This window comes from Crinia signifera, chromosome 2 (assembly GCF_055691185.1).
Source record: "Crinia signifera chromosome 2, ASM5569118v1, whole genome shotgun sequence".
Classification (NCBI taxonomy): Eukaryota; Metazoa; Chordata; class Amphibia; order Anura; family Myobatrachidae; genus Crinia; species Crinia signifera.
The window spans coordinates 28,958,137-28,985,463 of NC_139218.1; the positions used below are offsets into that span (position 1 = coordinate 28,958,137).

General features: G+C 43.9%; 1 protein-coding gene across 4 annotated transcripts; it reads left to right on the forward strand.

Annotated features, from left to right (window-relative positions):
• Positions 1–886: 886 nt before the first annotated feature.
• Positions 887–26,974, forward strand: LOC146059540 (uncharacterized). Of its 4 annotated transcripts, XM_083171862.1 has the most exons (5): positions 19,750–19,837; positions 20,232–20,328; positions 24,020–24,121; positions 24,559–24,660; positions 26,052–26,974. In XM_083171862.1, the coding sequence occupies exons 4-5, from the start codon at positions 24,652–24,654 to the stop codon at positions 26,829–26,831; spliced, it is 789 nt and encodes a 262-aa protein (XP_083027988.1). In that variant the 5' UTR covers positions 19,750–19,837; positions 20,232–20,328; positions 24,020–24,121; positions 24,559–24,651; the 3' UTR covers positions 26,832–26,974. The 4 variants fall into 4 exon arrangements, 3 of the variants coding, with proteins under 3 accessions (XP_083027989.1, XP_083027987.1, XP_083027988.1); XM_083171863.1 differs by lacking the exons at positions 19,750–19,837; positions 20,232–20,328 and adding an exon at positions 887–1,025; XR_014470265.1 differs by lacking the exons at positions 19,750–19,837; positions 20,232–20,328; positions 24,020–24,121; positions 24,559–24,660; positions 26,052–26,974 and adding exons at positions 911–1,025; positions 13,138–13,179; positions 13,464–13,568; positions 13,963–14,049.
• The last annotated feature ends 353 nt before the right edge of the window (positions 26,975–27,327 follow it).

Sequence of the window (27,327 nt, forward strand, 5' to 3'; positions counted from 1 at the left end):
TGTTTTTGCTTTCTTTATTGAAACTTTATTGAGCTAGAAATACTGGTAAAGCCAAGATCAGGGCGGCTGTCACAGATGACAGGACAGGGTGCGACATAGTACTCACTGCAGTACATTATTTGGGTTTCACTGTTCCCATAGCAACAGGTTATAAGCTGCTAGGTACGTCAGATTGGCTTTGCGGAAAATAATTTTGGATTTTCAGGCCCAGAAAATAAAGAGAACTTAATTTACTTTTACATACATTTCTGAGGTTGTGTTTAATGTTTCCCAATTTCTATTTTATATGCTGGGTCTGTCTGCCCCAGCACTTGAAAATAGAAATTGAAAGACATCAAACATGTTTGTTGAGTGGGCACCATATTGACTCATAGCATGTGTGTATAATATATTTATACTAGTAAGCCTGCTCGAAGCAAAAGCTTCGGAAGCTAGTCTGCTACCTTCTGTGTTTGTGCATGTGTGAGAAAGAGATGTATTTTCACTCTGCCTGCAGATGGCAGTGTTTTGGAGACTCACAGACACTAGACATATATATAGATGATACAGTATCTACAATGTGGAGCTGAAGCGCAGGGCCGCCGAGAGGGGGGGGGGGCTCTGGGGGTACTTGAGTCCTGGGCCCCGGATAGAATTGGGGCCCGAGACCGAATGGCAATACACATGCAGCTCTGGCCCGACTGTTACGCTGGGTACACAGCTGCCGGGATTCAGCTGTCACTCTGTCAGACAAATGAGGACGAAGGAACCTGGCTGGGCAGACAGAGAAGCAGGAACAGTGGATTATAGGATTTGTAGTTCATTTTTTACTGCTCAGATGATGAGCAGTTAAATATAAACTACAAATCCCATGATGCAATTCAGCCGACAGGCTAGGAGTGAGCACTGATGAGTCACAGGACATCTCCCACATGCAGCCCTTGCCGCCAGAATGTTTGCACTGAAGTTGTGATAAGGTTCAGGAGGAAGACAGCTTTCCAGTTCTCCCCCTCTTCTTCCTCAAAGACGTGCTTCAAACAAACAGGGTAATAATGATTCTTCTTCTTTTTTTTTTTTTTTACATTTTTTTATTTAACCACCAGCTTGTGAACACAGGTGATGTGAACATAAATTAAGAGGGAAGTCCAGGAACAGAGCATTTTGTCCCTCCTGGAGAGGGTCATGTTGGGAGGTATGTGCACCCACTCCCTGAGTGCAGTATTTGCAATTCAGGAGAGGGATGTAGCATGTATAGCGCCATTCACACTGGGCGATAAAACGAGCGATATTGCTCATTATATCGCCTGGAGTATTCTCTGCCAGGTGGTTACTATTGTGTGACCTCACCACCATCACATGCTGTCACTTTATAAAGTATTGGAGGGATAAATATAAGGGTTAATCCCATTAAGGGTCACCAAAATCTACAGTCGCTTACCCCAAAAAATTAAGCGGGCAGGGGAACCAATCACGAACCGAAGGTAGGTTTTTGATGAGCAGGCAGTCAGAAGTCTGAGCTTGCGTTCTGGCAGCCTATTAGGGGCGAATGTGTGTGTGTGTGTGTGTGTGTGTGTGTGTGTGTGTGTGTGGGGGGGGGCCTGCCTATTGTGTCTGTCCTGGGCCCCAGTATTTCTGGTGGCAGCCCTGCTGAAGCGCTTCATAGTGCAATGTTGTTTTTATTTAAAATGAATGTCATTTAATATGAAACTCTATAAAAATAGATTGGTCTCGTACCCCACTATTCATCAGTGTGGGCTCAAATACAACATGATATAAAACGCAAGTCAGCTGGTCACTGGCATCTAGATTCTCCCTGGTTCGTGAGGTCTGCAGCGGCGTTAGCATCTTTAAAAGCCAGTCTGAGGGCGAGATGTATCAAACGGAAAATGCGGTAAAATCCCGGTTTCACCGCATTTTCCAATGTATCAAAAACGATACCGCATTGAAGGGTATCGCCACCTTTGGGTGGTGATAACCTATGGAAGCCTATGGGCTTCTTTTCGCCGCCTCCGACGCAAACCCGCCGCCTCGCCGACCCCCCCTCTGGCTTACCTTCCTGAAGGGTCCTCCTGGACCCCGGAAGGTAAACCCCTCCTCCCCCTAGTGAAGCAGCCGGACATCCTTCCGGCTGCAGGGGGGAGGAGGAGGCACCGGGGACAGCCTGCTTAGTTGTCCCCGGCGTGAGGGGAGTGCCAGGCGGCAGGGAGGTGACGGAGACCCCCCGAGAGTACAGGTATTGCGGGGGGGGGCTCCGTCACCGCATCGCGATGCCAGCCGCATATGATAGTACAGATGGCGCCGGCCTTATTATTGCCGCCTATGGCGATGTTTCCGACACACGCCATGGCGCATACATGTAGCGAATCGCCGTGGCGCTTCACGACGAGTGCAATATCACAGACCAACCACCAGATGTCACTTTTAAAAACCTCATTTGCGCATGCGTAAGATTTGTGCTTCAGCGCGTGCATGATGCGCAGGAATTACATGAACTTTATTATACGATGAGCACCTCTCTAATGCCGCTGGCACGAGCGTGATCCAGTCTCTTCAGCCGAGAGTGCATCATGCTGATGCGGACAGAGAGTGTCGTACATGTACGTCATGGCCGGGAGGTACTTCCCGACACATGACGTACATGTACGTCATGGCTTCTAACTGTCACTGCGTCTATAGACGCAGTGACAGTTAGGAGATGTAGCCGCACAGACGCTAATGCGTAACATCAAACACCGTACTGTAGTTCTAAAGGTTGTACGACACGGACGCTATGCGTCTCAGTATACAGTACAGTATTGTTCTAAAGGCGGTCACAATATTGGAAACTTGGTCACAATATGGTTTTGCAGCATTACGCATGACGCTCGAGCTAACGGGACGCTCGAGCTAATGAGACGCTCGAGCTAACTGGACGCTCGAGCTAATGAGACGCTCGAGCAGCAACGACGGTATCCGCTCCCCGTCGCTAGGCCCTGCTTTCCCCGTCAGCTCCTGACTGTTAAGCTACAGGCTGGGTGTAGAATCAGTCATGGTAGTATAGTAGTCATTACACTGTACAGTTCTTGGCTGTAGTGTAGTGGTTATCTGCATGGTGTTTCACGCCGGAGACCCGTGTTCGATTACGGCGTTAAACCTTTAATATTATAGTATCAAATTTTACAGTTTTAACTAAGATATAATTATTGACAATATACTGTGTGATTAAAATATAATTATTTATATTTACAGTATAGTATTACATTTTACAGTATATTGTATAAGTAATTTATTACAGTATATAAAAACTACTGATAAACTACTGATAAACTACTGTACCCACTACTCAGCGGCGGGCGCACAGAATGGGACGTTGTTCCGCACAGGACGCACGGCGCATAGGACGCACGGCGCATAGCACGCACGGCGCATAGGACGCACGGCGCACACGCTAATGCAGTATACTGTAGGCGCCATTATCAGTATCGCTAGTACTGTACCTGGACCTGTTCAGTATGTCGGACACTGGCAGAGTCAGGAGGGCAAGGCCCTTTGGCAGAGGGGAGCTCCTCACCCTGGTGGCTTGGCGGGACAGGCTCCTGGTCTCTAATCGGGAGATTGTGGAGGCCTACCAGGGGGCCCGTCAAGCCATCAGGGTGAGGTTCCATAGAGACAGGCCAGTTAGGAGCCTCCAGAGGAGATGGTCCGACCTGGTCCGTCGGGACCCTCAACTGCTGGACTCCCTCAGGCAAAGTAAGTACTGTACATACTGTCAATAATATGAAGGAATAGGGGAAAGGGAATTATTCCGCACTGATATGTCCTTTTTGTACACCTTTTATAGGCTATGTCTGCATTCTCTCATCTATATTGGTCTTGAATTGACCTTTCGTTTGTACAAAGAGAGAATAAAACGTGGTGCTACCCTTCTCTAATAACTAGATATATACAAAAAATGGGGGAAGGGAAACAGTAGAGATTGGGTGGGTGCACTCTGCAGATCGCTATAAGAGGGCGTCCAACTAATTGAGTATTTTTATTAAAATTCAACTTTTATTGGGTATACTTTAAAAGAGAAGGAGTATTCTAATTACTGATTCTCATTAGAACAAGTGTATAGAAGTGCATAAAGGTTAGAAAAGTGATTAAAATTAATCGTGATGTAGATGCTTACTTTATTGCTTTGTGTTTCTGTCTCATATAGTTTTCTAATCTGTTATTCAATGTTTATTAATTAAATGTTATTTTCTGACTTGGTATGTCTTTATTTGTATCAGGTTAAATAGCCTTGGGCTATAAATTAGGTGCGCTGGACAGATGCTGGTCGTTGCCCTTGATATTAGCACTACTGCACCAGCCCTAGTGTCAGGCCCCTGTGTATTTTATGGATTTTTTAACCAATTTTTTGGTGTAGGCACTTCATCCAATATTGTCAGAAAAAACACCTTTTGTATTTCCGCAGTTTTTTTGCTTTATTACTATTATGCCAAATCACATGTGCACATAGATTTATCATCCAAAGGTGACAGTATACGGTATTCTTAACGTTCTAGAGATATACTCTGCTACACTTGTTTTTTTGAATGAATTGGCGTTCCGTGCGGTTATTTGCCGCTATATACGCTACAGTGTTTCAACAATCATTTGCAGGTAAATCTAAGCACCTCATCTGGTGCTGATAATATATCTTCTAGACTTTAATCTGTTAATGAGCAGCTTTACACTTATGTATTGGGCAGGGGACAGTTCTCAGCCGCGTACCGTGTATGTTAAATAAACGCTGGCTGTTTCCCTTAGTGTCAGCGCTATAACCCAAATATACAAGTTAGGTTTTTATGTGGTCACTATATCAGTGCTCATTGAAACAGTATACTGTCACAGTTATTTATTGGGCAATCTTTCTATGTTGCTTATCGCACCAATTTATTAATGTGTACACACCATCCAATTTTATACTAAGAGACTTTTTATATCCCTATCGTTTCATGAGGCTTTATTGCTAGTGTATAAGTCACTTGTGCATATAGCCTTCAAAGAGTGAAAGTACAGGTCATATGGGGTTCCCAGGATATATCTGACAAAACCTGTTTGTTATGTCTTTGACCTGTGCGGTGACTTGCCGCTACATATGCTGTAATATTCAGCGGTCATTTATAGCAGGTTAATCCCCTCAATATGAGCACCTAATCTGGTGCAAACTAAATATCCTCTGTACTTTAATATGGTAGCAGGCAGCGCTGTACATATGTATTAGGTAGAGACAATCTTCTGCCGCGTGCTATGTACACTTAGCAAACGCTGGCTGTTTTCTCTCCGTATCAGCGCTGCAGCTTGCACATATATAAGTTTAGGATCCTGTATGTTCCCTGTATTCACACTCTGTGTGACAGTGTGTTATCACAGTATGTTGGTGGTGTACCTATATTGCGTTGCGCACCAGTATATTGGCGCATACACACCATCCAACTTTGTCAGAGAAAAAATCCCTTTAATTCTCTGCCGTTTTTAATGCTTTGTGATTGGCATGTTAAATCATATGCACATGTGGGTTTAGCAGTCACAGAATAACAGTATAAATTACATATATTTATTAGAGTCACTGACAGCGCTACACTGATATACTAGGCAGCCATCAGCTGCGTGCTATCTGAACTGAGCACACGCTGGCTGTGTCTCTCTCCGTGTCAGCGCTGTGGCTCAAGCGTCTGAGTAAGACTTTTATACATTCATTATATTTTTATGAGACAGTATATATACACAATATTGTTTAGGTGGCATTCCTATAGTATTTAAGCTAATCTACATCACGCGCCTATGCGCATTTCACCGGCTGTGCCGGCTTCCTCAGGGCAAGCCGATTGTCCTTCAGGAAGGATATTTATGCTATTTCCTTGGTAACTGTTGTCATGGGGCGGGTCGACGTTGTGTTGGTCTCAATGAATTATCCAGACTTCAGAATAGAATTTTCCAAATGAAGATTTGTATTCATATTAGTTTAGTATGTTTTTATTTTCTGGATCACTCGCATTCCATTCTCAATGTGTTTCTCATGAGTGTATATAGATTGGACATATTTTATTCAATCTACTGATCCCTATTATATGACTTTTATTGTTACTATCCTATCAGATTTTTGATATTAATTATTATTTTTAATCACTCTTTTTTAATTCGTTTTTAAAGTTATTATTGGTAACTGGAACCTTCTTGGTTTCATTAATTATTTTAAATAGATCATCTTTCCGTTTTGTCACGTTTGATTATTATTGTATGGGCATTTTTTGGCATATTTCAATAATGATTCGTTTACTGTAATCATTTCTTTTCCCTATTTTGTCCAATATGTTCTTATATCACTGAATCACTATTTGGAAGGGAATTCTTGTTCATATGCTGGAGTTGGATTCTATTCAGGGAATGGTTATAATGTTTTGTTTTTTAGAAACATTGTTATTCTATGATCAGCTACTTTGTCTAGATGTCCCAAATAGTTGTAATGAGTATTTTTGTGTGCTGGATAATCCTTGATGATTCCATAGTTATTATTAGAGAGAATAAATATTTATTTTGATTATTAAATTGTTACCATGATGAGGTTGTAGTTATTCTCACATAATCATGGGAAATGGATACTCAGTTCATTAAAAGCCATTACTAAAAGTGATTATTCAGTGCTATACTATTTAATAATATATAATATTAGTGCTAGGTATGTTATTATATTTTTTATTTTTTATGTGAATATAGTTGAATTTATTGTGCATAATTTTAGTTCTAAATAATTATTGGATGATCTAAAATAACAAGAATAAATAATAATGTAAGGAGATAGGGAAATGCCCATTCTCATATAGTGAAATACACAAATAAATAAATAAATATGTAAAGTGCAAAGTGATCTGATAAATTAGATTCATATTATGGTGATAGTAATGATTCTAGTGCCATAAGTCTTAATACTAATCTTTGGAGTATTTTTTGTGTTTTATATTTTTTGTGTTTTATATTCAATGTATTGTTTCTCTTATATTTTTTCTTCTTCTTTTTATTGTTATTGTTGTTTATTTATTCTTAGGTGTTTTATTATTGTCTATCTATTTCCTTCTTTTTATGATCTCATCTTGTAGTTGTTTATATTATTAATTGTTCTCTCCAGTGATGATATTGTATTTTCTTTTTAGATCTCCTCCAGTACATCTCGTTCCTACTCCACAGGTGCCCATCGTACTTCTGGTGAGTATTGCATAATTTTCTTTGTTTCTTTATTAGATTGATCAAATTGTGGTTTTCTGGATGTTCATAAATTCAGGCTTAAATCCTTATATGGATGGTGTTGTCTTTCTGTATTGATTATTCAAGATAGGTCATGAAGTTGTTGTTCTCATTCATTCCTTTTGGTATGACGGTATCCATCTGGAAAATCATTCTGGTCTCTCTTCTTGCCAGTTCTTGTATCGAATTCCCTCCCCTTATCCCCATTTTGATTTTTTCTAAACCATAGGCTTTCAAGTGACCTGGGTTGCACTCATGTTTCAGCTCAAAGTGTCGTGCTACACTTGTAAGTTGTTTAAATCTTGCACGATCCTTTTTGGCATTTTTGATGTTGTTCACATGTTCTAGGACCCGTACTTTTAACTTTCTGTTGGTCATGCCTATGTATTTTTTGGGGCAACTGCATTGTAGACAATATATTACCCCCATCGTGTCACAGTTGATGTAACCTTTTATTTCGTTGGTCTTTCCGAATTTGTCTTGATATGTTTTGGTTTTGAGCATGTATTCACAGGCTTTGCATTTCCCACACATGTAACTTCCATCTGCTACATCTTTGTGTGTTTTGTTGGAGAAATGACTGTTCACAAGTCGGTCCCTTAGGTTGGCCGACTTCCTCCAACTTACATTGGCCTTTGTTCCTATTTGGGATGCAAGTTGTTCATCTGTGAGTAGAACTCCCCAGTGTTTCTGCAGGATACTCTGTATTTCCTCTGCTTGGTTGCAGTAAGTGGCAATAAAGCGGGTTTTGTTGTCATTGTTCTCATTGGATTTTATCTTCGGTGTTAATAGTTGATGTCTGTCCACCCTTCTCACATCCTTCTTATGTTTTCTGATATTTCTTCGGCTATAGCCTCTTTGTGTGAGTCGTGTCTCCAATTCCTCCGCTCTTTTTTCAAAGGTTTCTGTGTTTGAGCAATTTCTCTTTATCCTGAGTAATTCTCCTTTTGGGATGTTCTTCTTAGTAGCTGGGAAGTGGGAACTCTTAAAATGGAGGATGCTATTTGTAGCAGTATCTTTCCTGAACAGATCTGTTTCAATGTCTCCTGACAAAACCAAAACCAAAACATATCAAGACAAATTCGGAAAGACCAACGAAATAAAAGGTTACATCAACTGTGACACGATGGGGGTAATATATTGTCTACAATGCAGTTGCCCCAAAAAATACATAGGCATGACCAACAGAAAGTTAAAAGTACGGGTCCTAGAACATGTGAACAACATCAAAAATGCCAAAAAGGATCGTGCAAGATTTAAACAACTTACAAGTGTAGCACGACACTTTGAGCTGAAACATGAGTGCAACCCAGGTCACTTGAAAGCCTATGGTTTAGAAAAAATCAAAATGGGGATAAGGGGAGGGAATTCGATACAAGAACTGGCAAGAAGAGAGACCAGAATGATTTTCCAGATGGATACCGTCATACCAAAAGGAATGAATGAGAACAACAACTTCATGACCTATCTTGAATAATCAATACAGAAAGACAACACCATCCATATAAGGATTTAAGCCTGAATTTATGAACATCCAGAAAACCACAATTTGATCAATCTAATAAAGAAACAAAGAAAATTATGCAATACTCACCAGAAGTACGATGGGCACCTGTGGAGTAGGAACGAGATGTACTGGAGGAGATCTAAAAAGAAAATACAATATCATCACTGGAGAGAACAATTAATAATATAAACAACTACAAGATGAGATCATAAAAAGAAGGAAATAGATAGACAATAATAAAACACCTAAGAATAAATAAACAACAATAACAATAAAAAGAAGAAGAAAAAATATAAGAGAAACAATACATTGAATATAAAACACAAAAAATATAAAACACAAAAAATACTCCAAAGATTAGTATTAAGACTTATGGCACTAGAATCATTACTATCACCATAATATGAATCTAATTTATCAGATCACTTTGCACTTTACATATTTATTTATTTATTTGTGTATTTCACTATATGAGAATGGGCATTTCCCTATCTCCTTACATTATTATTTATTCTTGTTATTTTAGATCATCCAATAATTATTTAGAACTAAAATTATGCACAATAAATTCAACTATATTCACATAAAAAATAAAAAATATAATAACATACCTAGCACTAATATTATATATTATTAAATAGTATAGCACTGAATAATCACTTTTAGTAATGGCTTTTAATGAACTGAGTATCCATTTCCCATGATTATGTGAGAATAACTACAACCTCATCATGGTAACAATTTAATAATCAAAATAAATATTTATTCTCTCTAATAATAACTATGGAATCATCAAGGATTATCCAGCACACAAAAATACTCATTACAACTATTTGGGACATCTAGACAAAGTAGCTGATCATAGAATAACAATGTTTCTAAAAAACAAAACATTATAACCATTCCCTGAATAGAATCCAACTCCAGCATATGAACAAGAATTCCCTTCCAAATAGTGATTCAGTGATATAAGAACATATTGGACAAAATAGGGAAAAGAAATGATTACAGTAAACGAATCATTATTGAAATATGCCAAAAAATGCCCATACAATAATAATCAAACGTGACAAAACGGAAAGATGATCTATTTAAAATAATTAATGAAACCAAGAAGGTTCCAGTTACCAATAATAACTTTAAAAACGAATTAAAAAAGAGTGATTAAAAATAATAATTAATATCAAAAATCTGATAGGATAGTAACAATAAAAGTCATATAATAGGGATCAGTAGATTGAATAAAATATGTCCAATCTATATACACTCATGAGAAACACATTGAGAATGGAATGCGAGTGATCCAGAAAATAAAAACATACTAAACTAATATGAATACAAATCTTCATTTGGAAAATTCTATTCTGAAGTCTGGATAATTCATTGAGACCAACACAACGTCGACCCGCCCCATGACAACAGTTACCAAGGAAATAGCATAAATATCCTTCCTGAAGGACAATCGGCTTGCCCTGAGGAAGCCGGCACAGCCGGTGAAATGCGCATAGGCGCGTGATGTAGATTAGCTTAAATACTATAGGAATGCCACCTAAACAATATTGTGTATATATACTGTCTCATAAAAATATAATGAATGTATAAAAGTCTTACTCAGACGCTTGAGCCACAGCGCTGACACGGAGAGAGACACAGCCAGCGTGTGCTCAGTTCAGATAGCACGCAGCTGATGGCTGCCTAGTATATCAGTGTAGCGCTGTCAGTGACTCTAATAAATATATGTAATTTATACTGTTATTCTGTGACTGCTAAACCCACATGTGCATATGATTTAACATGCCAATCACAAAGCATTAAAAACGGCAGAGAATTAAAGGGATTTTTTCTCTGACAAAGTTGGATGGTGTGTATGCGCCAATATACTGGTGCGCAACGCAATATAGGTACACCACCAACATACTGTGATAACACACTGTCACACAGAGTGTGAATACAGGGAACATACAGGATCCTAAACTTATATATGTGCAAGCTGCAGCGCTGATACGGAGAGAAAACAGCCAGCGTTTGCTAAGTGTACATAGCACGCGGCAGAAGATTGTCTCTACCTAATACATATGTACAGCGCTGCCTGCTACCATATTAAAGTACAGAGGATATTTAGTTTGCACCAGATTAGGTGCTCATATTGAGGGGATTAACCTGCTATAAATGACCGCTGAATATTACAGCATATGTAGCGGCAAGTCACCGCACAGGTCAAAGACATAACAAACAGGTTTTGTCAGATATATCCTGGGAACCCCATATGACCTGTACTTTCACTCTTTGAAGGCTATATGCACAAGTGACTTATACACTAGCAATAAAGCCTCATGAAACGATAGGGATATAAAAAGTCTCTTAGTATAAAATTGGATGGTGTGTACACATTAATAAATTGGTGCGATAAGCAACATAGAAAGATTGCCCAATAAATAACTGTGACAGTATACTGTTTCAATGAGCACTGATATAGTGACCACATAAAAACCTAACTTGTATATTTGGGTTATAGCGCTGACACTAAGGGAAACAGCCAGCGTTTATTTAACATACACGGTACGCGGCTGAGAACTGTCCCCTGCCCAATACATAAGTGTAAAGCTGCTCATTAACAGATTAAAGTCTAGAAGATATATTATCAGCACCAGATGAGGTGCTTAGATTTACCTGCAAATGATTGTTGAAACACTGTAGCGTATATAGCGGCAAATAACCGCACGGAACGCCAATTCATTCAAAAAAACAAGTGTAGCAGAGTATATCTCTAGAACGTTAAGAATACCGTATACTGTCACCTTTGGATGATAAATCTATGTGCACATGTGATTTGGCATAATAGTAATAAAGCAAAAAAACTGCGGAAATACAAAAGGTGTTTTTTCTGACAATATTGGATGAAGTGCCTACACCAAAAAATTGGTTAAAAAATCCATAAAATACACAGGGGCCTGACACTAGGGCTGGTGCAGTAGTGCTAATATCAAGGGCAACGACCAGCATCTGTCCAGCGCACCTAATTTATAGCCCAAGGCTATTTAACCTGATACAAATAAAGACATACCAAGTCAGAAAATAACATTTAATTAATAAACATTGAATAACAGATTAGAAAACTATATGAGACAGAAACACAAAGCAATAAAGTAAGCATCTACATCACGATTAATTTTAATCACTTTTCTAACCTTTATGCACTTCTATACACTTGTTCTAATGAGAATCAGTAATTAGAATACTCCTTCTCTTTTAAAGTATACCCAATAAAAGTTGAATTTTAATAAAAATACTCAATTAGTTGGACGCCCTCTTATAGCGATCTGCAGAGTGCACCCACCCAATCTCTACTGTTTCCCTTCCCCCATTTACTGTACATACTGTACCTGTACAATGTTGAGTGCTATTGTATACAGTATTTTTTTACTTGTTGCCATGGGGGATTTTACAGTATACTGTACCTGTATTTTTTTTTAATGTGCTGATTGCTGTACAACTGTTCAGGTAGATTTTACAGAACTTGCTATTAGAATTAGAATTTAGAATTAGGGGGTGTGTCATTCTCCACCTGAAGGGTGTGTCTACAGTACTTCCATACAGTACACTACTGTACTGTACATGGAGATACTGTATTGTGTGTGGGGGGGGGGGGGCGCTGACCTGGACAGAGAGGTTTTTTGGACCGGGTCTGAGAGCGCCAGAGTCAGCAGTGGTATTGATACAGATTTGGGGGGAGCAGTATTAGACAGGTCCTTCTGAGCATTGTTCCGCTCTCCAACTCCAGGGCCTGGACCCCACTTCTTACATTCCCATTCCTGCAGCCACCAGACCTGGTTTCCAGCCCATGGTTGGGGTGATGTCAACATGTTAACCCCCGGAATCCATGGCAGATCATGTACTGTACAGTAAATTCTTTGCAATGAGCATGTTAATCCCTTCCAGAGTGTGCAACACCTGGAAGACCAGGTTCATCCCATGGCAACGAGCATGTTAACCCCCTAATATGCAATGAGCATTATAGTGTGTGTAGTAATGGGTAATGGACATTATGGAATGTGGTAAAATACTGTACATACTGTACTGTAATACAGTAGGTACTGTACAGTATTTTGGTGTACAGTATGGCATAATGTGTAGGACTAATGAGAGAGAGATGGAGATTGCTGCTACAGTACTGTGCAGTATTTCAGGGAGTCTCCTGCTGAAGAGGGAAGGCAACTACTGTATGCTGTACAGTACATGCTTGTTGCCATGGGTGATTTCCTACAGCATTGGTTTTCATGACATACTGTACAGTACTGTACAGTAAATTGTGGGCCCTTACAAACTTTTGATATGGGGCCTACAAATACTGTATCTGCAGTAATTACAGTATGCCTTACGCACTGTATTTCTTATTTTTCCAGGTATCAGCAGGATGACGCTGCGGGAGAGACAGCACCGCCACTGTAAGTACAGTACAGTATACTGTATACAGTACAGAGCGGAACATTGCATATTGACTTTCAAACATGTGGGATACTGTACAGGACCACAGCATTTCATCCCTCCTGGAATGGGTCATTTTGGCAGGTACTGTACTGTACTGTACTGTTATGTACTGCACAGTACAGTATGTACTGTAGTGTTGATACAGTACCTTAACACATTGTACTTTATAGTACAGTATGTTCGTGTTAGAGAATATACAGTACTGTACAGCACAGTCGTTTTTTTGTGTGCTTTTCCGCAGTCCCAGTGGATGTCGCAGCTCCAGAAAGCCTCCCTGCCGCCACCCAGGAGGAGAGGGCCACCTCTGCCCCCACCCAGCTGGAGGAGGAGTCTCTGAGCGCGGTTGGTAAGTATTGTACAGTATAACACCAGGGCTCTCACCATCTGTACCGGAAAAGTATTTTTGAACAGGCTCCAGCATGTACTGAGGCCCTTGTTCTTCTTCACTCTCTGACAAAATCCTTCTTGGATGGACAAACCCATGTGCACTGCAGGTGAGGCAGGTGTTACTGGACTTGCGCAGAGAGAATTACAGTATCTACTGTACAGTAGATTTGGGTGTGTCATTTTGCACTGCCTCGCCTGCTGTGCACATGGGTTTGTCCATCTACTGTGGGGAGGATTTTGTCAGAGAGTGAAGCAGAGTAAGGGCATCAGTTCCTGCTGGAGCCTGTTCAAAAATACCCCTGCTTGCACGATACACCCTCTTTATTTTGTCCTTTTTTTTTTGACATTTGCAGCTCCAGAAAGCCTCCCTGCCGCCACCCAGGAGGAGAGGGCCACCTCTGCCCCCACCCAGCTGGAGGAGGAGTCTCTGAGCGCGGTTGGTAAGTATTGTACAGTATAACACCAGGGCTCTCACCATCTGTACCGGAAAAGTATTTTTGAACAGGCTCCAGCATGTACTGAGGCCCTTGTTCTTCTTCACTCTCTGACAAAATCCTTCTTGGATGGACAAACCCATGTGCACTGCAGGTGAGGCAGGTGTTACTGGACTTGCGCAGAGAGAATTACAGTATCTACTGTACAGTAGATTTGGGTGTGTCATTTTGCACTGCCTCGCCTGCTGTGCACATGGGTTTGTCCATCTACTGTGGGGAGGATTTTGTCAGAGAGTGAAGCAGAGTAAGGGCATCAGTTCCTGCTGGAGCCTGTTCAAAAATACCCCTGCTTGCACGATACACCCTCTTTATTTTGTCCTTTTTTTTTTGACATTTGCAGCTCCAGAAAGCCTCCCTGCCGCCACCCAGGAGGAGAGGGCCACCTCTGCCCCCACCCAGCTGGAGGAGGAGTCTCTGAGCGCGGTTGGTAAGTATTGTACAGTATAACACCAGGGCTCTCACCATCTGTACCGGAAAAGTATTTTTGAACAGGCTCCAGCATGTACTGAGGCCCTTGTTCTTCTTCACTCTCTGACAAAATCCTTCTTGGATGGACAAACCCATGTGCACTGCAGGTGAGGCAGGTGTTACTGGACTTGCGCAGAGAGAATTACAGTATCTACTGTACAGTAGATTTGGGTGTGTCATTTTGCACTGCCTCGCCTGCTGTGCACATGGGTTTGTCCATCTACTGTGGGGAGGATTTTGTCAGAGAGTGAAGCAGAGTAAGGGCATCAGTTCCTGCTGGAGCCTGTTCAAAAATACCCCTGCTTGCACGATACACCCTCTTTATTTTGTCCTTTTTTTTTTTGACATTTGCAGCTCCAGAAAGCCTCCCTGCCGCCACCCAGGAGGAGAGGGCCACCTCTGCCCCCACCCAGCTCGAGGAGGAGTCTCTGAGCGCGGTTGGTAAGTATTGTACAGTATAACACCAGGGCTCTCACCATCTGTACCGGAAAAGTATTTTTGAACAGGCTCCAGCATGTACTGAGGCCCTTGTTCTTCTTCACTCTCTGACAAAATCCTTCTTGGATGGACAAACCCATGTGCACTGCAGGTGAGGCAGGTGTTACTGGACTTGCGCAGAGAGAATTACAGTATCTACTGTACAGTAGATTTGGGTGTGTCATTTTGCACTGCCTCGCCTGCTGTGCACATGGGTTTGTCCATCTACTGTGGGGAGGATTTTGTCAGAGAGTGAAGCAGAGTAAGGGCATCAGTTCCTGCTGGAGCCTGTTCAAAAATACCCCTGCTTGCACGATACACCCTCTTTATTTTGTCCTTTTTTTTTTTTGACATTTGCAGCTCCAGAAAGCCTCCCTGCCGCCACCCAGGAGGAGAGGGCCACCTCTGCCCCCACCCAGCTGGAGGAGGAGTCTCTGAGCGCGGTTGGTAAGTATTGTACAGTATAACACCAGGGCTCTCACCATCTGTACCGGAAAAGTATTTTTGAACAGGCTCCAGCATGTACTGAGGCCCTTGTTCTTCTTCACTCTCTGACAAAATCCTTCTTGGATGGACAAACCCATGTGCACTGCAGGTGAGGCAGGTGTTACTGGACTTGCGCAGAGAGAATTACAGTATGTACTGTACAGTAGATTTGGGTGTGTCATTTTGCACTGCCTCGCCTGCTGTGCACATGGGTTTGTCCATCTACTGTGGGGAGGATTTTGTCAGAGAGTGAAGCAGAGTAAGGGCATCAGTTCCTGCTGGAGCCTGTTCAAAAATACCCCTGCTTGCACGATACACCCTCTTTATTTTGTCCTTTTTTTTTTTTGACATTTGCAGCTCCAGAAAGCCTCCCTGCCGCCACCCAGGAGGAGAGGGCCACCTCTGCCCCCACCCAGCTGGAGGAGGAGTCTCTGAGCGCGGTTGGTAAGTATTGTACAGTATAACACCAGGGCTCTCACCATCTGTACCGGAAAAGTATTTTTGAACAGGCTCCAGCATGTACTGAGGCCCTTGTTCTTCTTCACTCTCTGACAAAATCCTTCTTGGATGGACAAACCCATGTGCACTGCAGGTGAGGCAGGTGTTACTGGACTTGCGCAGAGAGAATTACAGTATGTACTGTACAGTAGATTTGGGTGTGTCATTTTGCACTGCCTCGCCTGCTGTGCACATGGGTTTGTCCATCTACTGTGGGGAGGATTTTGTCAGAGAGTGAAGCAGAGTAAGGGCATCAGTTCCTGCTGGAGCCTGTTCAAAAATACCCCTGCTTGCACGATACACCCTCTTTATTTTGTCCTTTTTTTTTTTTGACATTTGCAGCTCCAGAAAGCCTCCCTGCCGCCACCCAGGAGGAGAGGGCCACCTCTGCCCCCACCCAGCTGGAGGAGGAGTCTCTGAGCGCGGTTGGTAAGTATTGTACAGTATAACACCAGGGCTCTCACCATCTGTACCGGAAAAGTATTTTTGAACAGGCTCCAGCATGTACTGAGGCCCTTGTTCTTCTTCACTCTCTGACAAAATCCTTCTTGGATGGACAAACCCATGTGCACTGCAGGTGAGGCAGGTGTTACTGGACTTGCGCAGAGAGAATTACAGTATCTACTGTACAGTAGATTTGGGTGTGTCATTTTGCACTGCCTCGCCTGCTGTGCACATGGGTTTGTCCATCTACTGTGGGGAGGATTTTGTCAGAGAGTGAAGCAGAGTAAGGGCATCAGTTCCTGCTGGAGCCTGTTCAAAAATACCCCTGCTTGCACGATACACCCTCTTTATTTTGTCCTTTTTTTTTTTTGACATTTGCAGCTCCAGAAAGCCTCCCTGCCGCCACCCAGGAGGAGAGGGCCACCTCTGCCCCCACCCAGCTGGAGGAGGAGTCTCTGAGCGCGGTTGGTAAGTATTGTACAGTATAACACCAGGGCTCTCACCATCTGTACCGGAAAAGTATTTTTGAACAGGCTCCAGCATGTACTGAGGCCCTTGTTCTTCTTCACTCTCTGACAAAATCCTTCTTGGATGGACAAACCCATGTGCACTGCAGGTGAGGCAGGTGTTACTGGACTTGCGCAGAGAGAATTACAGTATCTACTGTACAGTAGATTTGGGTGTGTCATTTTGCACTGCCTCGCCTGCTGTGCACATGGGTTTGTCCATCTACTGTGGGGAGGATTTTGTCAGAGAGTGAAGCAGAGTAAGGGCATCAGTTCCTGCTGGAGCCTGTTCAAAAATACCCCTGCTTGCACGATACACCCTCTTTATTTTGTCCTTTTTTTTTGACATTTGCAGCTCCAGAAAGCCTCCCTGCCGCCACCCAGGAGGAGAGGGCCACCTCTGCCCCCACCCAGCTGGAGGAGGAGTCTCTGAGCGCGGTTGGTAAGTATTGTACAGTATAACACCAGGGCTCTCACCATCTGTACCGGAAAAGTATTTTTGAACAGGCTCCAGCATGTACTGAGGCCCTTGTTCTTCTTCACTCTCTGACAAAATCCTTCTTGGATGGACAAACCCATGTGCACTGCAGGTGAGGCAGGTGTTACTGGACTTGCGCAGAGAGAATTACAGTATGTACTGTACAGTAGATTTGGGTGTGTCATTTTGCACTGCCTCGCCTGCTGTGCACATGGGTTTGTCCATCTACTGTGGGGAGGATTTTGTCAGAGAGTGAAGCAGAGTAAGGGCATCAGTTCCTGCTGGAGCCTGTTCAAAAATACCCCTGCTTGCACGATACACCCTCTTTATTTTGTCCTTTTTTTTTTTTGACATTTGCAGCTCCAGAAAGCCTCCCTGCCGCCACCCAGGAGGAGAGGGCCACCTCTGCCCCCACCCAGCTGGAGGAGGAGTCTCTGAGCGCGGTTGGTAAGTATTGTACAGTATAACACCAGGGCTCTCACCATCTGTACCGGAAAAGTATTTTTGAACAGGCTCCAGCATGTACTGAGGCCCTTGTTCTTCTTCACTCTCTGACAAAATCCTTCTTGGATGGACAAACCCATGTGCACTGCAGGTGAGGCAGGTGTTACTGGACTTGCGCAGAGAGAATTACAGTATGTACTGTACAGTAGATTTGGGTGTGTCATTTTGCACTGCCTCGCCTGCTGTGCACATGGGTTTGTCCATCTACTGTGGGGAGGATTTTGTCAGAGAGTGAAGCAGAGTAAGGGCATCAGTTCCTGCTGGAGCCTGTTCAAAAATACCCCTGCTTGCACGATACACCCTCTTTATTTTGTCCTTTTTTTTTTTTGACATTTGCAGCTCCAGAAAGCCTCCCTGCCGCCACCCAGGAGGAGAGGGCCACCTCTGCCCCCACCCAGCTGGAGGAGGAGTCTCTGAGCGCGGTTGGTAAGTATTGTACAGTATAACACCAGGGCTCTCACCATCTGTACCGGAAAAGTATTTTTGAACAGGCTCCAGCATGTACTGAGGCCCTTGTTCTTCTTCACTCTCTGACAAAATCCTTCTTGGATGGACAAACCCATGTGCACTGCAGGTGAGGCAGGTGTTACTGGACTTGCGCAGAGAGAATTACAGTATCTACTGTACAGTAGATTTGGGTGTGTCATTTTGCACTGCCTCGCCTGCTGTGCACATGGGTTTGTCCATCTACTGTGGGGAGGATTTTGTCAGAGAGTGAAGCAGAGTAAGGGCATCAGTTCCTGCTGGAGCCTGTTCAAAAATACCCCTGCTTGCACGATACACCCTCTTTATTTTGTCCTTTTTTTTTTGACATTTGCAGCTCCAGAAAGCCTCCCTGCCGCCACCCAGGAGGAGAGGGCCACCTCTGCCCCCACCCAGCTGGAGGAGGAGTCTCTGAGCGCGGTTGGTAAGTATTGTACAGTATAACACCAGGGCTCTCACCATCTGTACCGGAAAAGTATTTTTGAACAGGCTCCAGCATGTACTGAGGCCCTTGTTCTTCTTCACTCTCTGACAAAATCCTTCTTGGATGGACAAACCCATGTGCACTGCAGGTGAGGCAGGTGTTACTGGACTTGCGCAGAGAGAATTACAGTATGTACTGTACAGTAGATTTGGGTGTGTCATTTTGCACTGCCTCGCCTGCTGTGCACATGGGTTTGTCCATCTACTGTGGGGAGGATTTTGTCAGAGAGTGAAGCAGAGTAAGGGCATCAGTTCCTGCTGGAGCCTGTTCAAAAATACCCCTGCTTGCACGATACACCCTCTTTATTTTGTCCTTTTTTTTTTTTGACATTTGCAGCTCCAGAAAGCCTCCCTGCCGCCACCCAGGAGGAGAGGGCCACCTCTGCCCCCACCCAGCTGGAGGAGGAGTCTCTGAGCGCGGTTGGTAAGTATTGTACAGTATAACACCAGGGCTCTCACCATCTGTACCGGAAAAGTATTTTTGAACAGGCTCCAGCATGTACTGAGGCCCTTGTTCTTCTTCACTCTCTGACAAAATCCTTCTTGGATGGACAAACCCATGTGCACTGCAGGTGAGGCAGGTGTTACTGGACTTGCGCAGAGAGAATTACAGTATGTACTGTACAGTAGATTTGGGTGTGTCATTTTGCACTGCCTCGCCTGCTGTGCACATGGGTTTGTCCATCTACTGTGGGGAGGATTTTGTCAGAGAGTGAAGCAGAGTAAGGGCATCAGTTCCTGCTGGAGCCTGTTCAAAAATACCCCTGCTTGCACGATACACCCTCTTTATTTTGTCCTTTTTTTTTTTTGACATTTGCAGCTCCAGAAAGCCTCCCTGCCGCCACCCAGGAGGAGAGGGCCACCTCTGCCCCCACCCAGCTGGAGGAGGAGTCTCTGAGCGCGGTTGGTAAGTATTGTACAGTATAACACCAGGGCTCTCACCATCTGTACCGGAAAAGTATTTTTGAACAGGCTCCAGCATGTACTGAGGCCCTTGTTCTTCTTCACTCTCTGACAAAATCCTTCTTGGATGGACAAACCCATGTGCACTGCAGGTGAGGCAGGTGTTACTGGACTTGCGCAGAGAGAATTACAGTATCTACTGTACAGTAGATTTGGGTGTGTCATTTTGCACTGCCTCGCCTGCTGTGCACATGGGTTTGTCCATCTACTGTGGGGAGGATTTTGTCAGAGAGTGAAGCAGAGTAAGGGCATCAGTTCCTGCTGGAGCCTGTTCAAAAATACCCCTGCTTGCACGATACACCCTCTTTATTTTGTCCTTTTTTTTTTGACATTTGCAGCTCCAGAAAGCCTCCCTGCCGCCACCCAGGAGGAGAGGGCCACCTCTGCCCCCACCCAGCTGGAGGAGATTCTTTGCTCTGCAGGAGATGTTGAAGTGTAATGACCTGTATTAGCCGACCCCCTCCACCCCTGGGGGGAGGGGAGGAGGCGCTTGACTTCATTACTCCTTGCAAGAGACAATACAGTATTGCAGCGTGTGAAATAGGGCTTTCTTAAACCAGTCACCCCCGGCAAACCTCGCACTGGACGCTTCAACTCATACTGTAACTCTTGGTCCTCGCGGAGGTTCAGTCGCATTAGCGGCTAAATCTCCCGAGTGTACTATCTAGATTCGGCCGCAGATGCGCCTGAACCTCCGTGAAGTCTGGTCTGTCAGGACTCGGCTTGTGAATCCTTCAGTACACATTTAGTGGTCTACGCTAGCTTTATTGATTACTGTGCATTTATAAATAAATAAATGAATGAATGAATAAATAAATAAACATCAAAATTATCTTACAACCCCCTCCCCTCCGTAATCGAACTCGGGCCTCCTGCTTGGATTGCCGCGCAGCTAACCACTAGACTACTGCACGGTCATGTAAACCGTGGCAGGAGGAGGAGGAGCAGCAGTTGTGATGGCAAAACCAGTACCCCTGCAGCCTCTGAGACGCCCCCCTGGCGAGAACCCCGAGGACGGCACGGCCCGCCCCTTCGTGGATTCTTTGCTCTGCAGGAGATGTTGAAGTGTAATGACCTGTATTAGCCGACCCCCTCCACCCCTGGGGGGAGGGGAGGAGGCGCTTGACTTCATTACTCCTTGCAAGAGACAATACAGTATTGCAGCGTGTGAAATAGGGCTTTCTTAAACCAGTCACCCCCGGCAAACCTCGCACTGGACGCTTCAACTCATACTGTAACTCTTGGTCCTCGCGGAGGTTCAGTCGCATTAGCGGCTAAATCTCCCGAGTGTACTATCTAGATTCGGCCGCAGATGCGCCTGAACCTCCGTGAAGTCTGGTCTGTCAGGACTCGGCTTGTGAATCCTTCAGTACACATTTAGTGGTCTACGCTAGCTTTATTGATTACTGTGCATTTATAAATAAATAAATGAATGAATGAATAAATAAATAAACATCAAAATTATCTTACAACCCCCTCCCCTCCGTAATCGAACTCGGGCCTCCTGCTTGGATTGCCGCGCAGCTAACCACTAGACTACTGCACGGTCATGTAAACCGTGGCAGGAGGAGGAGGAGCAGCAGTTGTGATGGCAAAACCAGTACCCCTGCAGCCTCTGAGACGCCCCCCTGGCGAGAACCCCGAGGACGGCACGGCCCGCCCCTTCGTGGATTCTTTGCTCTGCAGGAGATGTTGAAGTGTAATGACCTGTATTAGCCGACCCCCTCCACCCCTGGGGGGAGGGGAGGAGGCGCTTGACTTCATTACTCCTTGCAAGAGACAATACAGTATTGCAGCGTGTGAAATAGGGCTTTCTTAAACCAGTCACCCCCGGCAAACCTCGCACTGGACGCTTCAACTCATACTGTAACTCTTGGTCCTCGCGGAGGTTCAGTCGCATTAGCGGCTAAATCTCCCGAGTGTACTATCTAGATTCGGCCGCAGATGCGCCTGAACCTCCGTGAAGTCTGGTCTGTCAGGACTCGGCTTGTGAATCCTTCAGTACACATTTAGTGGTCTACGCTAGCTTTATTGATTACTGTGCATTTATAAATAAATAAATGAATGAATGAATAAATAAATAAACATCAAAATTATCTTACAACCCCCTCCCCTCCGTAATCGAACTCGGGCCTCCTGCTTGGATTGCCGCGCAGCTAACCACTAGACTACTGCACGGTCATGTAAACCGTGGCAGGAGGAGGAGGAGCAGCAGTTGTGATGGCAAAACCAGTACCCCTGCAGCCTCTGAGACGCCCCCCTGGCGAGAACCCCGAGGACGGCACGGCCCGCCCCTTCGTGGATTCTTTGCTCTGCAGGAGATGTTGAAGTGTAATGACCTGTATTAGCCGACCCCCTCCACCCCTGGGGGGAGGGGAGGAGGCGCTTGACTTCATTACTCCTTGCAAGAGACAATACAGTATTGCAGCGTGTGAAATAGGGCTTTCTTAAACCAGTCACCCCCGGCAAACCTCGCACTGGACGCTTCAACTCATACTGTAACTCTTGGTCCTCGCGGAGGTTCAGTCGCATTAGCGGCTAAATCTCCCGAGTGTACTATCTAGATTCGGCCGCAGATGCGCCTGAACCTCCGTGAAGTCTGGTCTGTCAGGACTCGGCTTGTGAATCCTTCAGTACACATTTAGTGGTCTACGCTAGCTTTATTGATTACTGTGCATTTATAAATAAATAAATAAATAAATAAATAAATGAATGAATAAATGAATAAATAAATAAATAAACATCAAAATTATCTTACAACCCCCTCCCCTCCGTAATCGAACTCGGGCCTCCTGCTTGGTTTGCCGCGCAGCTAACCACTAGACTACTGTACTGTCATGTAATCCGTGGCAGGATGTGATGGCAAAACCAGTACCCCTGCAGCCTCTGAGACGCCCCCCTTGCGAGAACCCCGAGGACGGCCCGCCAGCGTCTGATACCTGTAGTTCTTTCATGGATTGTCTGAGTTTGTCCTTTCATAGATTAGTGCTGTCATGTACTGTAGTACTGTACTTTATTTTAGCGCAAGTCGATACCGTCCAACTCTGGAAAGGCAGGAGGCACTTTGACTTCAGCGCCTCCTCCATTTGCTCACTTGTACTGTATTGTACGTTCACTAGTGTCTCATTTTAATTTACTTTACTGTACTGTACTGTACTTTATCATTTCCCACGAGCACCTCATCGTGCATGAGCGTCTAATCGCGCACGAGCTTCTCATACAGTATAGTAATACGGCGAATGGAGGAATCACTCCGACTGTATCTTGATGGAGCATTAGCCACCCAGTGGTGGCAGATTGTATTACATGGCGAGCAACCATGTCGCTTGGCGGACGCCAGCGCCATAAAAATATCGATGCGCCAGAACCTCCGCCATGGCGTCCAGGCGGCAATAATAAGGCCGGCGCCATCTGTACATATGCGCTGGCATCGCGGCGGACAGCCGGCGAAGGGCGGCGATGTGTATTTTAATACATCCCGCCCTCAGTGACAGAAGAGGTCTCTCACTTCCTTGCAGGGATATCCAGTACGTGGCTCTTAAATGCGTCTGATGGGTCACGCCCAGACTTTGTTTATTATGAAACGCGTCTGGACTTGACCTATCAGATGCATTCAATATCCCCGTATATAATGTGGTAGATGAGCTCTCATTGATAAATAGTGGGGTACCAATTTATCTTTTTAGAGGTTCATATTAAATGAAATATATTTTAAATAAAAACTATATCGCACTATGAAGCACTTCCTTCTGCTCCACTTTCTAGATCTCCCCTAATTCCTAAACAAAACCAGGAATATTGCTTCATTTTAATTGTGACCTAGTTCCTATATATGAAGATGGAGTAATATATAAAGGAAAGACTGAAAGCAGCACAGGTGCAGTCTGTTCTTTGGGTAATTCAGCTATTGCTCCTCTATAAACCCTATTTATTTATTTATCTCAGGGGCATTGTTGTGTGTGGCATAATGTGTAAGAGGCATTTTTAAATGATCCATTTTTTTTTTTTTTTACATTTTAGTAGCATTTCAAGTGCTTTCATTTGTCCCGAGTAGCTTACACCCTATAACGTTTGGTGACCACTGGTCTAGTGTGCATGGGCCTTAAAGATTTTTTATTCTTTGTAGCATTCTGCAAGGAAGAGAGTCCGTACGGTGGAACTTGTGTGGCCCCAGGCCCCAACAGATGCACTTATCCCCCTGGATTTACAGGAACTCACTGTTCCATAGGTAAAATTGTAATATTTACATCACAGGGGATTGTAAGAAAAGGATGCATTTATTTACAGTTACTTATGTAGCGCAGCAGATTCCGTTACAGTTACTTATATATCGCAGCATATTCCATTGCACTTTACAATTGGAAACAACAGTGATTAAACAAACTGGGTAGATACAAACCGACATGGAGGTAGGAGGGCCCTGCTCGCAAGCTTACAATCTATAGGGAATGCAGCATTAATGTCATTGATGATACTTCTTGTGTTAGTGCATCCACAACTGTCATTGTGCCAATCATATATAGGTACTTATATGATTCGCACATTGACACTTGGGGTACCTATATCTGATCAAATCAACACAGGTGCGTCAGGACCTCAGCAAGATCTTTCACTGAACACATTGTCTAGTGTGCATGGGTCTTATAGATGTTTTATTCTTTACAGCATTCTGCAAGGAAGAGTGTCGGTACGGTGGACCTTGTGTGGCCCCGGACCCCAACAAATGTGCTTGTCCCCGTGGATTTACAGGAACTCACTATGAGAAAGGTAAAATTATAATATATAAATTACAGGGGATCCGGAATCGGTATTGTGTAGGCTGTCAAGATGCTGGCCTCAATAAAATGAACGCCAGCATCATGACTTCTAGGATGCTGACTGTGGGGCAGATTTATTAAGCTCGGTGAAGTGATAAAGTGTCTGGTTTTTATCACCGGCCAATCAGCGCTTAACTGTGTAGTTACAGGCTTGGTTTGAAAAATGACAGGTAGGAGCTGATTGGCCGGTGATAAGAACCAGACTCTTTATCACTTCACCGAGCTTAATAAATCTACCGCTCAATCCCTTTTCTCTACAACAGCGCTGGTCGTTACTGACCCATGGGAGCACGCCTCGTCCGTTGGGTGTGTACGAACTGTGCGGAATAATGACTGATACCGCTCATTTTATCACCCAATGTGTACGCGGCTTAAACCTACCCGCTAGTGCCTAAACCTAACCCCAGTGTCCCCCTAGACCTAACCCTTTAGTGCCTAAACCAAAACCCCTTCCCCAACCTGACCCTAACACGCACTGATCCATTTCAAAGTTCTTGCGCCGGTGTTCTCATGGCCGTCGAGATTCCGGCATTGGGATTCTGTCTGCTGACCGCTAGAATTTTAATTGCATCCTGCTTTAACCAGCGCTAACCAATAGGAATGGGCTTATAGTTCCATAAGGACCTTTGGTATATTGTAGCCGGGTAGTAGGAAAACATTCTTTCGGCTCTCTCCAGAATCTTCTAGATTTTTCTTAAGGTTTCATTGGCACTGTGCATGGAAGCTGAAATCTGTGCCAGACACTGGCAGGGATACATGGGACAGTAGCCGGGTGTTTTGTGTGTCAGCTTGGCATGTACCACAGGTAACCAGGCACATGGTGCTGTCTGCTGTTTATATCCTACCATCTGCCACATCTTAAGACAGCAAAGAGCAGTGATGTGAGCCCAACACTGATACAGGAATCTACACACTGAAAGTTATATAATGGGAGGAGCAGGGTCTCCAGCAGCACAGAGCAGTGACGTGAGGCTGATGTCACACTGATACAGGAAGCCACAGACTGAGAGTTACATAGCGGGAGGAGCAGGGTCCCCAGCAGCACAATTCCCTTTTCTAAGGCTTCTGCCATATAGGAGGTTATGTTTATGTGTTCATTTAAATGGGTATGGATCACAGGGTCGACTGTGTAGGTCGACAGTCAATAGGTGGACACCGCATGGTCAACATGCACAAGTTGACATGGGCAAAGGGTAGATATGTGAAAATGGTGACATGAGTTTTAAAAAAAATATTAGGTCTCAGTTTGTACATTTCAGCATTTGACTCCCAATGAAGTATACAGTATGTGGACTCACAAATACATGTAACACACAGTACTGAAAATGCTAAATTTTACAGATGGATCGAAAAAGAAAATTTAAAGGTGGCGCTCAAAAACTGCGTGAGAAGAAAAAGCAGCTGCTGGCCTCCGAAGCAGATAAGTGTACAAAGTTGACTGAACTTTTTAAGGTTACTGCTGCTGGTGGGCTTTCATCGGCACGGCAAACAGCACCAACAGGTGAAAGAAGAGAACAGGATTATAGTTCAGCTGGACCTTCTGAAATAACACAGACATCCAAAGACGTAAGTCAAGGAGAAGCTGCTGGCCGCAGTACAGAATGCCCTACTGCAACCGATACATTCATAGAAGTAATAAGAGAGGAATCAGAGATCTCTTTCTGCGATGGAGATCCCCCTAGGAAGATGAAAGAAACAGAACAGGTAACGACGGGAGCACCGGATAAAGAAGATGCAAATGTATTTGTTAGGCCAAAGGAAAATGAGAGAGCTTTCTTTTTTCGGTCACATCCAATACAACCAATGGATGACCGTCTCCCTTTTGTGCCAAAAAAGGTTTTTCTAAGAAAAAACGGTTCTCGACGTTCTTGGCTTTCCTATAGCAAGTCTTCAAATGCACTCTACTGCATAATATGCTTGGCATATAGCAAGATTACTGAAAAAAGTGTGTTTATAGATGGAATGAAGGACTGGATGCATACTTACCAACGCATCAGTGAACATGAGACCAGCAAGCACCACATTACTTGTGCAGAAGCTCATATGCAAACTTTAAAGCACAAAGACATTGGCGAATTACTGTTCTCAGTGCAACATCAGAAGAGAAGAGATTCAAAATAATATACAAGTTATCATAGGCGTGCGCAGCACATTTCATTAGGGGGTGTCTTACACGCCCATTGGGTGTGTCTAACACCACCAATCAGACGTGTCTACCATCAGCTATTGGCTCTTGCTACAATATAAAACATCTCTCAGCCACACCATAATCTTCTGCCTAGTTCAGTTTTAATCTTCTAATTACTCGGTGTAACATTACATGTAAATAAAGTCATAAACATATGTGGATGACACAGGTAAGTAGTGATATGACAATGGTCTATTACAATTAACAATGCAAAACACACATACTTGATTGATGGGCACTTGTTTTAACCCCTTGAGTGGTATGCCCGAAAATTTTCCGGGCATACCACAAATATGAAATAGGTGCGCTCCAGTGGTGTCCAGGTGTGCACCACTAGCGCAGCACCTCTAGAACCCCCTCCCCAATCACCCCGCACCCCTCCATCACCTGTGCTCCGGCAATAACACGCCAGAGGTCTTCCAACACCGC